This window comes from Nerophis lumbriciformis, linkage group LG30 (genome assembly GCF_033978685.3).
Source record: "Nerophis lumbriciformis linkage group LG30, RoL_Nlum_v2.1, whole genome shotgun sequence".
Taxonomy (NCBI): Eukaryota; Metazoa; Chordata; class Actinopteri; order Syngnathiformes; family Syngnathidae; genus Nerophis; species Nerophis lumbriciformis.
The window spans coordinates 6,214,297-6,229,941 of record NC_084577.2 but is presented as its reverse complement, the minus strand read 5'-3'; the positions used below and the strand labels follow the sequence as shown (position 1 = coordinate 6,229,941).

General features: G+C 39.9%; 1 protein-coding gene across 3 annotated transcripts in view; it reads left to right on the top strand.

The window, feature by feature from the left end:
• The first annotated feature begins 3,474 nt into the window (after nucleotides 1-3,474).
• Nucleotides 3,475-15,645, top strand: part of clcn2c (chloride channel 2c) — a 456,474-nt gene continuing 444,303 nt past the window's right edge. For all 3 annotated transcript variants that reach the window (XM_072911968.1, XM_061925436.2, XM_061925435.2), the window contains exon 1: nucleotides 3,475-3,763. In XM_072911968.1, the coding sequence (XP_072768069.1) occupies nucleotides 3,713-3,763 (51 nt within the window). In that variant the 5' untranslated portion in view covers nucleotides 3,475-3,712. The remainder of the gene's footprint in view (nucleotides 3,764-15,645) is intronic.

Genomic DNA, 15,645 nt, shown 5'->3' with positions numbered 1-15,645 from the left:
GCTCTCTGCTGGGAGAGGACGTATACATATGTGACGTATGACGTGACAGTATGTGGCGTGTGTAAGAAGGTGCGCTCGCTGTCTGTGAGAGGGAGACACAGGAAAGAGTGAGAAGAGCCTGTCGTGTAATGCCAGCAGCTAAAAGCAACTGCGTGAGAATTGTGGATGTGTTGAAGGTGTGCTGGAAAATGCGGAACGGAAATTACGGAGCAGCAGAAAAGTGGAATGTATTATTTAAATAGGTGCGTTGGAAAACACGGACCGCAGTTTTTTTTAAACTGGATCTGGATCGGCATTTTCCCATGCCTTGCCGATACGCAATTTTTGGCAAATATCGGCAGCCGATCCGATCCAAATATCGGATCGGGACATCCCTACTGCATACGTCAGCAGCTAAATTAGGAGCCTTTGTTTGTTTACTTACTACTAATAGCATACTTGCCAACCCTCCCGAATTTTCCGGGAGATTCCCGAAATTCAGCGCCTCTCCCGAAAACCTCCCGGGACAAATATTCTCCAAAATCCGGAGCTGGAGGCCACGCCCCCTCCAGCTTCATGCGGACCTGAGTGAGGACAGCCTTTTTTCCCGTCCGCTTTCCCACGATATAAACAGCGTGCCTGCCCAATCACGTTATTCTATACGAAGCGTCCGGCATACTGCCGATGAGCATGGTGCAGATAGAGAAGATCTTCTCGGCGTCCGTGTTGGCGCACACGTTGCCAAAGCCGACGCTGGTCAGGCTGCTGAGGTTGAAGTAGAGGGCGGCGATGTACGAGCTGCGCACCGACGAGCCGCCGACTGTGTTGTTGACGTAGGGCATATCCAGGCGTTTGCCCAGCTCATGGAGCCATCCTCGGGGAAGAGACGGGAGGACAACAGGGTGACAAAAAAACAAATCATCCAGACTAGAGATAAATTGTAGTATTATGTTTATCTTACTTAAAAATAAATATATTTATTAATTTAAAAAAAAAACTAAATACATTTTTACTATATTTTGCTAAAAACATCAAAATTAATTGTATTTTTATTTGTATTTTTTCTGACTCCTTATTACATCCAGCCATAGAATTATACATTAAAACAAACATATTTGAAATAATTAATTTTAAATTATCATATTTCATTTAAATGACCATATTTAATTATTAAAATAATTGCTTGTTTACACTTTGAAGCTCTTCAGAAGCCAAGTTATGTTATATTCCTTAAGATTTATTTATGCAAGTTTGAAGTATCAATTATCTAAACACAGTTTTGTTTGCATATTTTCAGGATGTATATATATATATATATATATATATATATATATATATATATGAAATGGGCAGCACGGTGGAAGAGGGGTTAGTGCGTCTGCCTCACAATACGAAGGTCCTGAGTAGTCGTGAGTTCAATCCCGGCCTCGGGATCTTTCTGTGTGGAGTTTGCATGTCCTCCCCGTGACTGCGTGGGTTCCCTCCGGGTACTCCGGCTTCCTCCCACCTCCAAAGACATGCACCTGGGGATAGGTTGATTGGCAACACTAAATTGGCCCTAGTGTGTGAATGTGAGTGTGAATGTTGTCTGTCTATCTGTGTTGGCCCTGCGATGAGGTGGCGACTTGTCCAGGGTGTACCCCGCCTCCCGCCCGATTGTAGCTGAGATTGGCTCCAGCGCCCCGAAGGGAATAAGCGGTAGAAAATGGATGGATGGATGGATATATATGAAATACTTGACTTGGTGAATTCCAGCTGTAAATATACTCCTCCCCTCTTAACCACGCCCCCCGCCCCCGACCAAGCCCCCCACCTCCCACCTCCCGAAATCGGAGGTCTCAAGGTTGGCAAGTATGACTAAAAAACAAGTTGACTTGTATGTTCACTATTTTATTTAAAGACAAAATTGCAATAAGAAACATATGTTTCATGTACCGTACGATTTTTTTTGTTAAAATAAAGCCAATAATGAAATTTTTTGTGGTCCCCTTTATTTAGAAAAGTACCAAAAAGTACCGAAATACGTTTGGTACCGGTACCAAAATATTGGTATCGGGACAACACTAATACACACACACCGAGCACCCACTGGCAGAAATATAGATCAATCAATCAATCAATCTTTATTTATATAGCCCTAAATCACAAGTGTCTCAAAGGGCTGCACAAGCCACAACGACATCCTCGGTACAAAGCCCACATACGGGCAAGGAAAAACTCACCCCAGTGGGACGTCGATGTGAATGACTATGAGAAACCTTGGAGAGGACCGCATATGTGGGTAACCCCCCCCCCTCTAGGGGAGACCGAAAGCAATGGATGTCGAGTGGGTCTGACATAATATTGTGAGAGTCCAGTCCATAGTGGATCCAACATAATAGTAAGAGTCCAGTCCATAGTGGGGCCAGCAGGACACCATCCCGAGCGGAGACGGGTCAGCAGCGCAGAGATGTTCCCAGCCGATGCACAGGCGAGCGGTCCACCCCGGGTCCCGACTCTGGACAGCCAGCACTTCATCCATGGCCACCGGACCTGTGCCCCCCCCCCCCTCAAGGAAAAGGGGAGCAGAGGAGAAAAGAAAAGAAACGGCAGATCAACTGGTCTAACAGGGGGGCTATTTAAAGGCTAGAGTATACAAATGAGTTTTAAGATGGGACTTAAATGCTTCTACTGAGGTAGCATCTCTAATTGTTACCGGGAGGGCATTCCATAGTACTGGAGCCCGAATAGAAAACGCTCTATAGCCCGCAGACTTTTTTTGGGCTCTGGGAATCACTAATAAGCCGGAGTTCTTTGAACGCAGATTTCTTGCCGGGACATATGGTACAATGCAATCGACAAGATAGGACGGAGCTAGACCGTGTAGTATTTTATACGTAAGTAGTAAAACCTTAAAGTCACTTCTTAAGTGCACAGGAAGCCAGTGCAGGTGAGCCAGTATAGGCGTAATATGATCAAACTTTCTTGTTCTTGTCAAAAGTCTAGCAGCCGCATTTTGTACCAACTGTAATTTTTTAATGCTAGACATAGGGAGACCCGAAAATAATACGTTACAGTAGTCGAGACGAGACGTAACGAACGCATGAATAATGATCTCAGCGTCGCTAGTGGATAAAATAGAACGAATTTTAGCGATATTACGGAGATGAAAGAAGGCCGTTTTAGTAACACTCTTAATGTGTGATTCAAACGAGAGAGTTGGGTCGAAGATAATACCCAGATTCTTTACTGATTCGCCTTGTGTAATTGTTTGGTTGTCAGATCGGCCCCTACGGTGTGGGGCCCTCAGTCTAAAAAGTTTGGACACCCCTGATTTAGAACATAAGCACAAGGCCCCTTTAAAGATTAGTTTACCCAGAAGTGTTCCTTCCTGGCAACCCGTCTTTGTCTTTATCGCGTGTTCCTAAAATATCAACATGTAAATAAATCAAAATAATAGAGAGGGTAGTTGCGATAGGAAAACCTTGAAGTAAGTCGCCAGATGGGAGTGTCGAATCTACCTCTGAGGGCCGTAAGTCCCGCCTCACAGTGTGACTTGAGGGTATAAAATGAAGGAACGCCACTGTACGCGGGAGCCAATCTTCAGTTGGAGTTTACCTACGAATTCTGTCAAAGAGACACAAGTCTGTCAATTACTATAACCACTGCCTGCACAGAGACTCATTGGTGTCGCTTTCCTTCTGCCTCCAAGCTCCAAGTTTACCTCCAGTCGGGCGGCCACACGGAGCTCAGCATGGCCGCGGACGGCACCGACCAGCGGGCGCTGCAGTATGAACAAACTCTGGTATGTTGGACTGCTGTCATTCTGAACTTTGCTCGCCGGTCGCACACAAACGTCACGTACTATCCGCTGGTGAGGCACGCCGAACTTTTCCAAACACACCGACGGTACTACCGAGTTGCATAAACATTTGAATAATGCTGGTTGAAAATGTTATATCACTGGCGACACAGAAATATACTGTTCTTTCTATGCAATTCGCCACGGTTCGACTGCTGTGTGTCGGCGCTGTTTGCAATGAATGAGCAACTTCGACGTACTGAAGACCAACTGTATTCTGAGCAAAACAAGTTTCAGCTCTTGACTAATTAAGGTTTGCAAGTCAACCTGTTGATATACTTCAAAATAATCAGTTGCTCAACAATGTCGCAATGCAGTGGTTATGGCAAAACATCTGTATGTGACCCCTTCATTGTCTGTTGTGTTTTGACAAATCACACTTATAAAATATCTCAGGAAGCAAATAAGTTATTTTCACATTTTAATGTCTTGCAATTCATAAACTTTTTTTTTTTTTTTTTTTTTACATTTCAACATTTTAGTATTGCTCAGCATTTAAAAAACTACATCATACATCAGGTGTCCAATGTGTGTCCTGGAGGGCCATTTCTTACTGCAGCTTCTTTTTTTGCCAACAAAACCATTAGCAATTATATATTTTGCTAGATATTACAATAATTTGCTTTGTTGCCTGTAACCCAAAGCTTTGATGTTAATGTTTGATTCAGAAACCATCCGATTTTTATTGACTTTCCAGGAATATGCCGTCGTGGTCAAAGGTTTACATACACTTGTGAAGGTCATAATGTCATGGCTGTCTTGGGTTTCCAATACTTTCTACAAATCTTATTTTTTTGTGATAGAGTGATTGGAACACATACTTATTGTTCACATAACACTTTCATGAAGTTTGGTTCTTTTCTGAATTTATTATGGGTCTACTGAAAATGTGACCAAATCTGCTGGGTCAAAAGTATACATACAGCAACATACATGATCAATTTTGGTGATGTAGAAAAGTTACAATAAAATCAAATCAGCTTCATGGCATGGCCTCTTAACTTCATGTGAGTAGATTATGATTGATGACACCTGTTGACTTCTAGGGCTCATGTGATGAAGTCATTAGACTCGGTTACAAACGCAACAATGGGAAAGTCAAAGGAACTCAGCACAGATCTGAAAAAACGAATCATTGACTTGAACAAGTCAGGAAAGTCACTTGGAGCCATTTCAAAGCAGCTTCAGGTCCCAAGAGCAACTGTGCCAGTAAGTATAAAGTGTATGGCACAGTTTTGTCACTGCCACGATCAGAAAGAAAACGCAAGCTATCACCTGCTGCTGAGAGAAAATTGGACAGGATGATCAAGAGTCAACCGAGAACCACCAAAAAGCAGGTCTGCAATGAATTGGAAGCTGCTGGAACACAGGTGTCAGTGTCCACAGTCAGGCGTGTTTTTCATCGGCATGGACTGAGAGGCTACCATGCAAGAAGGAAGCCCTTGCTCCAGAAGCGACACCTTAAGGCGTGTCTAAAGTTTGCTGCTGATCACATGGACTAAGATAAGACCTTCTAGAGGAAAGTTCCGTGGTCAGAGGAAACAAAAATTGAGCTGTTTAGCCACAATACCCAGCAATATGTTTGGAGGAGGAAAGGTGAGTCCTTTAATCCCAGAAACACCATTCCTACCGTCAAGCATGGTGGTGGTAGTTTTATGCTCTGGGCCTGTTTTGCTGCCAATGGAACTGTTGCGTCACAGAGAGTAAATGGGACAATGAAAAAGGAGGATTACCTCCAAATTCTTCAGGACAACCTAAAATCATCAGCCCGGAGGTTGGGTCTTGGGCGCAGTTGGGTTTTCCAACAGGACAATGACCCCAAACAAGTCAAAAGTGGTAAAGGAATGGCTAAATCAGGCTAGAATTAAGGTTTTAAAATGGCCTTCCCAAAGCCCTGACCTAAAGCCCTATTGAGAACATGTGGACAATGCTGAAGAAACAAGTCCATGTCAGAAACCCAATAAGTGTATCTGAACTGCACCAATTTGGTCAAGAAGAGAGGTCAAAAATTCAACCAGAAGTTTGTCAGAAGCTTGTGGATGGCTACCAAAAGCGCCTTATTGCAGTGAAACTTGCCAAGGGACATGTAACCAAATATTAACATTGCTGTATGTATACTTGTGACCCAGCAGATTTGCTCACATTTTCAGTAGACTCATAATACATTCATAAAAGAACCAAACTTGATGAATGTTTTTTGTGACAAACAAGTATGTGCTCCAATCAGTCTATTACAAAAAATAAGAGTTGTAGAAATGATTGGAAACTCAAGACAGCCATGACATTATGTTCTTTATAAGTGTACGTAAACTTTTGACCACAACTGTATATACAATTGAATATGAAACATTTTAAAGAGGGCCACATTGAAAAGACAAAAAGTTGAAATATTGGATGTTTGAACAAGATATTTCAGCCTTTATTGGCCTCCACTGTAGTGCACAGGTGTCAAACTCTTTAGCATCTGTCATGTACAAAAGCATCAAAGTGGCCCCTGCATCCTTGAATTTTTCTGTAAACGGCCCTCGGTGGAAAAAGTTCGGACACTTATGTCATACATAACTATTTGCAGCATTGTTTCATCTGCTTACATTTTATTTAAATGGAACACATTGCTGTTAGATACTCAGTTTGTATCAGCATTTGCAGCAGAACCAATGTTATTGGGGGGGAAACCTTTTCAATGTGTTTTATTTTACAAATATACTTGTAAGTGTCGTAATCAGTTTGGTCTGTCTCATTGTTATGAATAGAAATATGTTTTATAGATGTACAATTCACAGCTAAGATGTATTAGTTACTTGCTGTATACAGTAGATTTGAGTGCTGAATGTGCAATTATCATAGAGTTTACTGTCTCATTTCATGTTTGTTTTTTGCAATGGTCTGCATATTTCTGCTTCCTATAAATTAAGTGACAGCAGTATTGGGAAACTTATGCTCTTAGATTGGAAATTATTACTGATTATATTTACTTTGCAGGACTTTGATATCATTTTAATTTACCTGTTGATCATGCTACCTTTTATGTACCTCTTCAAGAGACCCCTTTCTTACGAATTAGGGGTTTGTTTCTCAGAATGATAGCAGGTGTAAATTGAGTCTGTATACTGTGACCGCCGTGTGTGCTTGAATATAAATGTTTTTTTCCCTGACAAAACCATTGTCAATTTCTAAGAATCTTCTATTTGAAGAAACTAGTTTTATAGGACAACTATAGGCCCCTTCAGCAGTAAAGAGGCCAAACCTTTAAACAACAAAGACAAAGCACTGTGACATGTCTCTGGGCCTCTGTTTCCCTTTCTTGATCAACCTTCTTTGTAACACACACACATCCCACTCCATGCCATTTAATCTTGAGTATGTGTGTCTGAGAGATTACACAACGGGCTACCCGCTGATTCAGCACTGAACGCTCGGTCACTCTGGTGGGGTCTCATGCTTCAAACAGAGGAACGTGCTTAAGCAGCTTTCTCAACCAAAAATGTCCCCCTGTGCCTCCTTCTCTGTTTATTATCCAATCACCCTGCTGATAATTTGTGGATAAACAAAGCATCTATATCGAAACAAATAACTCCACTGCCAGAACCGCATTGGATAAATGGTCTGTGGCCCTGTTGGTTGTAGTAACATTGTGTCTTTGTGTGAGACTGGCACTCGTGTGGGTTTGTTATGGGCAGCTGATGCTCAAAGAGCCCACTGTAGTTTGACTGTGAGAGAGCCTGTAAAGCTCGCTACAGAAATGCAGAGCCCGCAGAGTTGTTTCAGACGGAAGCAACAGTTTGTGTATGCGTAATAATTTATTGTATCTTCTCAAAAGACAGCACTATGGAAATGAGACTAGGATATAACTTACTGTAGTAAGTGTACAGCAGTATAGATTTACTCTCATAACACATTGTCTACATAGCTGGCACTTCACTGTCCAAACGGTGGCCAAAGTGTCAATATTTTGAGTGAGCTCTATTATCATCTGATCCTCTTGGGCACGGTATTCATCAGAGCTGCACAGATTGTCCTTAGAATCCTCTTCCATTCCTGATGACATCATGATGCTGGGTGATCTTAAGACACCTTGCACCCCTCCACCTTGTGCTTGATGTTGTTGTGCTTGTTCCACATATGCTTCATTAGGTTTAGGAGACATATTTGGCCACTCCACCTATAACTTCAACTTGTTTATTAGTCAGGTAGTTGTCAACTTGGGTTTGTGTTTGTTGTAACAGCCATGAAGTCAGTGGTCATTTTGACAGTAGTTTTTAATTTGGTTTTAAAGTTTTTGGACTTAAATGTATTTCAGTTTTATTCATACTGTGACTGTTTCAATCAGGGTTTTATGCTGCTTATTCTGATGAAGATCAACCATAAGTGAAATCGGCCCATTCCGCTGTGTATTAACTGTGACTTTTAGTCACAATTATAATCAGGAAAAAAAACACATGACGACAGTGTATTATCAAGAGAATATTTAAACTATTTGTTATAAAATATAGCCAATAACTAAACAAAAACTACCACCTATTACTCATTTGAATCATTTGTTTTTTGCCCTCAAAGTCCTCCTGTGTCCAAAAAATCTGTAAACATGAACAAAAACGACAAAAAACTGATATCGATTTAATCATGCTAGCATTGATTATATACTGACACCACCCCCCTGGTATTGACACTACTGATATACGGATCGAACCATCCTCCTGCTTTGCTACTACAGTAATTAGAATCTAGAATAATAAGTTAGACTCTTATTAATCTACTTTTTAATGTATTCTTCATACTTGATTATTTTCTGCTGTAACAAGTTTCTATCTCGACTTCTTTAAGTTTATTACAATTTTTTCTTTGTTATTTCATGATAACTTAGCGGATAGTTTAGTGACTAACATGCTTTTAACCTGCCTGCTCTTACTTGTGTGTAACATGTTCTGCCTCTTCCAATGACAAAAGCACTTGCAATAAATTTAGTTTATTTGCCCCAATGGAGGTACAGTTAGCTGCTAGTCGCGTATGTCAGCAGTGGGATCAAAAATAAAGTATCAGCCATAAGGGTTGTGCTTTTGTGATCAGCGTTGAAAGGCATTATTTGGCATTGGGCAGTCACATATTTTTTCAAAGAAATGGTCCGATATTGATCGGTGCATCTCTAATTTATAATTCAGTCACTTAAATTCAATCAATCAATCAATCAATGTTTATTTATATAGCCCTAAATCACAAGTGTCTCAAAGGGCTGCATAGGTTTCTTTTAGTCTATTAAATTATTGGTTTGGAAGAATATTGGAGAATCCAGCGTCAAACTGTGGTTTGTCAATGAAGCAGGGAGAGCAGAGGAGCAGTGCTCGTCAGTTAGGTCTCTAGCTCCCCCCAAAACAAAAATCCTCCCAATGCTGCCTTAGGCTGCTTCTACACTAGCCGGCTAAGGTTATACAGGATATAACCCACCTAACCTTATCCCTGTCCACACACACACAATGCCATCGTTTAAGACCCCCTCTGTCCGCCGGCACAACGCGACCTAGTACGCATGCGCGGAAAATGGCAGATGCGCATATAAATTACGTCATAGTCACCTCTGACCTGGAAGTGTATTCTTACCCTGTGTTTCAATGTAGACTATTGACACATTTCTTTTAACAGTAAACCTTGCTTGCCGCACCATCAGCAGCTGTTAGACTATTGTAGTGAATCACGCCTGGGCCATCATACATAAATCATATCTTTAATGGGCGGGTGAAAGTAACCAATGTGATAAAGAACAATCTAGGGATCTAGATATCTGATCAGGACATTCCTCACTCTTACCTTCACCTTCATTGTCCATTCTTGCAATCTTGCCTGTGCTCGAAGGCTGAAATTGGTGGTCGTATTTGACGGCCGCAACTACTTCATGGCTCCACAATAGTTATGGAGTACAAAACTAGACGTTGCGTAATCGCTCGGCACACATCGCAGACCATAACTGATACAGGCTGCTTTGCCAGTCCAAATGAATTGGCTTTTTTCCGTAGTCTTAGGCCAGGTAATGCAAAGCACACGCAACCTTTTTTTTCACATCCATGAGAGCCTGCATTCTCGTTGTCTACCCTTCGACAAATGGACAACGTTTTACTTTCCTTCTCTTAAGGTTCATGTGTGATTTCCACAAGCGCCTGTATATGTAGAAGGAGAGACACAGGCATGTCTGGATGACTCGCCTCCATCTTTCTAGTGGTTACCTTCGAGTTACGAAACCGGTTGTTATGAAGCTGGCTGTGGCGCGTTCTTTTTGACGTCACTTCCTGTGTGGGGCCCGGTCTTTCTGACGTCACTTCCTCTCCGAACTCCGTTTATAAACGATCGATGAGGCCACACGGAGCTAATAGCCGGAGATTCAAGAAATACACGGCACACTTACCCGTGTAAAAAACTATCCAAGGGGGGAACCTTAAACGATGGGTTAGTGTGGCTGACACAGGGTTTAAGCTAAATAATTATTTGTTTAAGGAGTTATCTGGCTTAATGTAGACAGGGTTTTAGTCGTAGACAGTTCCAAAATCTGAAAAAACACTTCTTGGCTTCCTTTTTTAAACAGAAGTTGACTAACAGTATTGAGCAGCGATTACCGTTACTCACCCTTTATGTGTTCATACATGGACTTCTGAAAGTTGTGACGCGATAAATTGGTGGTAATCTCCTGACGTTTTTCTATCTGACTGTTCACAAAATTTCAGAAGGGCATACACATTTAAAATCTAAGACAGAGGAGAAAAGCATTTCAAACATAAACAGAATATGTCTGAAAAGTTGTAAATGCTTTTTAGAAAAAAGCAATAAATGTTGGGTTTCACCTGTGAATACACAAGTGTATTGTCAGTTGTCACGTAATACAAATACATACCAACTTGTAAATTAATGAAAAATATCAATGTATGCCAATAAATAAATGTAAAAAACAATACCAGTTGCCTGTAAAAAAACGTGATGAAATATATAATTCAGCAAAGATTCTTGGCATAAATTAAAAGGTTCCAGTCTATTCTTTAAACACGTTGCCATTTAAAATGGCTGTAAATCATATTCCTTTGCTAATCATTGATATATTAACTAAACTTACACTATCAGCATTTTGGGGATGAACAACCAATTCCAGTTCAGTTCACTATGGAACAAATGCACCCTGGTGCCAACACCAATACAGACTGAATACTTTTCCAGCCTGTTTACAGGTTACTGATGAGGAAAGCAAATATGCATGCACATACATACCTCAACTCATGAGCTTGATTAGTTCTGTGACCGAGTTTGTAACTCAAAACACTTGCATCTCAAACCAACGTTGCTATTGAAATTAATTGAAATCAATTTAATCTATGCTTGGCCTCACCAAAACACCACAATTTTTTAAGATGACTTTTTAAAAAGAAAAAACGGACTTTTAGATAATAAATATTGTATAAAACAATACTATAGAAAGCACTATAAACAATTACAGTAGTTTTATGATTTAAAGGGATAATAATGTGCAGCATTTACCCTGGCGAGCAAACTTCTATGGTATCTCCTTCCAGATGCTTCTCCTTCAAACTTACCATCAGCAGCCTTATTGTTGATATTTGATGTATTTTAATGGATTAATGATCGCTGTTTAGATATTATTGTAATGTCTTTGGCTGGCACAACAGTCAACGGTCCTAAGGACACAACAGTTCTGTCCTTGCGAAAGACACTTTACCCACCTGCTCCCAGTGCCACCACACTGGTTTAAATGTAGCTTGAAGATGTAGATCATGGGTTTCACTATTTAAAGCCTTTGAGTCACAAGAGGAAAAGTGTAATATACATTTACTTCACTTCACAAAATCTGGCTCCTGCTTCAGTTTGGTGCACACTAGCAGTGCTATGCGCCAACTGCGTCGCCAAGTCTACAACACGGTTCCAAAGTTATGTCGATCCCTAGCTAGAAGCTATTGCTAGCGGGTAAAACCGCAGGTTTTGGGGCGGATCTTACAGGGTTCATTCTGACTATCCCTTTGGCAACTAGTGGTAAGGCAACTAGTGGTAAGGAGACTCGCAACACAAATTTATGCTTGGAACTTAAAGCATATCAATAAGCCAAGAGACTGCTCGTATCTCAAAATGCTCATAAGTTGCAATACTCGTAAGTCAAGATAGGAAAACTTCAAATCACAGTTATTGTGACCAAAATGATCCCGGTGATCATTATTATCACGGTATTGTTGAATGTTTGGGCTGCACAATTAATACATTTGGCATCGTAAATCAATTAATTATGACTGTGTTAAAACAAAGAAGTGTTAAAGCTATATCCTCTATCATGGCTTGTGCCTCCAAGCCAGGCTTCTCATTGCTTCAACAACGCTCTCTAATCCAGTCTGCATAGACTATGGCAGGGATTCTCAAACTGTGGTATGTGTACCACCAGTGGTACGCAGGCCCCATCTAGTGGTACGCCAAAGAATCACTTAATTTAAATATTCAAACACTGTGTTTATTTAGTGTAATGTTACAGTGGCCAAAAGTATTAAGCATACTTGTTAAATAAAACATCCGTCTTGTTTTTTAATGAATATTTAGGCCTACGCTACTGTATTTTAATGTGGGTCATTATGGTGGTATTTGAATCGCCAAGTGTATTTTGAGGTGGTACTTGTGGTGGCAAAAACAGTTTGAGGACCACTGGGCTATGGCACTCCACACACACGACTCACACACACATGTTAATGTCTCCCATTTATCAGTGTATTTGTTCTTGCAAACAAATTAACAAATGCAGATATGACACTTCAATGTTTACCCTCACTCATAAACAAATGATAATGAAGTGTGACGGATAGATCATAAATATGCTCCACAACACCTCATACACGCCTGATTTGCTAGAGAAGACGCAGAAGAGTTCTGTGGTGCCTATTTTGTGACTTTAACGTTGTATTTAACGAGGTGAGGTATGCATTCAAAGTGAAAGAGAGGAGTGTGTCTTACGTCGTGCATTAATTCTGTAATAAAATACAAGCGGCCACAAAAGCAGGAGCAAACTGTGCGGTTGAAACAAGGACACTGGGAATAATATTTTATCTTTCACATTGTTTGGAGTATTTGTTGATTCAATACATGCTGTCAAACAAATAATTGTATGTTGCCCAAGATAATCCATTAGCTGCAATCAGTCCTGATCAACAATGACAAGTTAATAGGTTTTGGTTTTGTCAAGTTAAGACATTCTGAATTACCACTAATTATAATATTTAGGTGACTGTATGTATATTTTAAGGCCTCTATGTCTATTTCTGACCATGTGTCAATAATTGTTCTGGTTTTTAAACATGTGAAAATACGTTCAGACTAGGGTTGGGCTTTACGACCTAAAATGTATTTTCATTGCTATATTTTATTAATCAACACAAAACATTAAAATGCATTTGTGTTTCCAAGTGGAATGGAAGATATTAATAATAACGAGCATTGTGCTTGTTAAGTATGTGTTTTGGCCAACTGTCTTAATTTGTCTTGAGTAAAGGTCTCTTTTTAAAATTGTATTATGGTAATTGTATTATGGTATTCATAGCTGGTGACTTACCATGGTGGATATCTTTTGTACTTTTCCTGCTGTTACTCTATCATACCTTGTTGGTGTTGTCTTCTTCATGTATTTGTTTTAGGACTGAAGGTCAACAACCCCTTCATCACACATTTGAAGTGTGTGCAGAAAGGACTGTTTGTGAAATATTTGCTCAGTTAGTTTTGAATATGTTGGCTCTGTGTGCAGATAAGCATCAAACACTTTCAGTGTCCTTTGCCTTGGGTTTTGTTTGCCAAAATGATTATTTACCCTCAGCACTTGTAGTGTGAATAGATCGCAAACTTCAATCACAATTGTTTGCCAGGAAAATAAAACATTTGCAAACTTTTGTAATTTCACTTATAAATGACTAACAGAACACATGTATGTAAGGAAATAAGGGTAGAATTGATCACTCATTGATCACACAGGCTGGGCTGTGCTGATGATTAATCATTAAAAGATAGAGCGGGGGAAGTACTGAGTAAAATCAATGGCTTAATAAATTAACATGTAAGGTTTTGGTTTTTTTGAAAGTGTTTTGATAGTATTTAGATCAGTGGTTCTTAACCTGGGTTCGATCGAACCCTAGGGGTTCGGTGAGTCGGGCTCAGGGGTTAGGCGGAGGACAAAACACACCCGACTCATCGTGTAAATAAAAACTTCTCCCTATCGGCATATTACGGATATGGCAACAGCAGAAGTCAGACTGATTTGCAGGTGTGTAATTTGTTGTGAGTTTATGCACTGTGTTGGTTTTGTTGTTTGAACAAGGTGATGTTCATGCACGGTTCATTTTGTGCGCCAGTAAAAAAACATGGTAACACTTTAGTATGGGGAACATATTCACCATTAATTAGTTGCTTATTAACATGCAAATTAGTAATATATTGGCTCTTAACTAGTCATTATTAAGTACTTATTAATGCCTTATTCGGCTTGGCCTTATTATAACCCTAACCCTGGCCCTAACCCTAACCAAATAACTCTAAATTAAGTCTTTGTTACTTAGAGAATGTTCCCCTCCTGTCCTAAAAACTCTAAATTAAGTCTTTGTTACTTAGAATATGTTCCCCATACTAAAGTGTTACCAAAAACATATACTGTAACTTTGTCTTGAATTTGAAAAAAACATTTTATTTTTCACTAAAGAAGGGTTCGGTGAATGCGCATATGAAACGGGTGGGGTTCGGTACCTCCAACAAGATTAAGAACCACTGATTTAGAATAATAATAGAGTTTGAATCTGAAGCCATGTTATATTACACATGATTATGGGACAAGCGGTACAAAATGGATGGATATTCATATACTATGTTACTCTTAATTATCATCACTCAGTCAAGGGAATGAAGCAAAAACATGTCTTAAAGTTAAATTAAAAACACAAAAATGTATGCCGAAATCATGCACAACAATACATGCACCTCGCACCAACACTTATAGATGTAAAATATTAATAAAGCAGCCATGATTAGCAACAGTAAGTTGTGTAACATATGACATTAATCTGACACTGTCCAGCTTAGCAAAATGTTGTAAAGTTAATGGAGAACTTCATTTCTAAAAGTTTTTTTGGGGGAAGGGGGTTAAGTACTGTAAATAAGGTTGCCAACTTGGAAAATAGAATCTTATATTTAGAAACACATCCGGTATTGAGCCTAAAAGATGCACACTTTGTCACTTTGTCTGAATCAAAAATAGATTGTAAAATGTCAATGCAATTGATAAACCACTGGGCATTCTATATACAATGTTAAGGCACACTTATTAGTATCATTTTTCTGCTGTGTCACCAATGAATTTACACATTCTCCTCTTTATGCCTTGTGTAACTCTTACACACTTCTGCCTTTTGTGGCAGAGGGCTGGGGGTTCAATCTCTGGCCAAGGTTTTGTCACAAAGGGCATTGGGTGTAAACATTAAAATAAACCACTATGCTGTTGTTGCACTGTGGCGAACCTTAATGGGGGGAAAAAAAGCTGAAAGATAGTTAATATAGGTTATGTGACAGCCGACGTCTATTAGTTAGTCAGTCAGTCAGTCAGTTAGCAACATAACCCAAAAAGTTATGGCTGGATTTCAATGAGACGTTCAGAAAATGAACAAGTGATTCGATTTTGGGGTAATCCAAATTACTGTTACCTTGTTCGATCCAGATAACCGTCACCATGTTCTATAGCCACCTTTGGCAGTGTTGCACAAGTCCACTTGTGGTTAGCGATTTTGGCCTTGTTTTTATTTTGTTGTCTAAAGTTGCTAGCA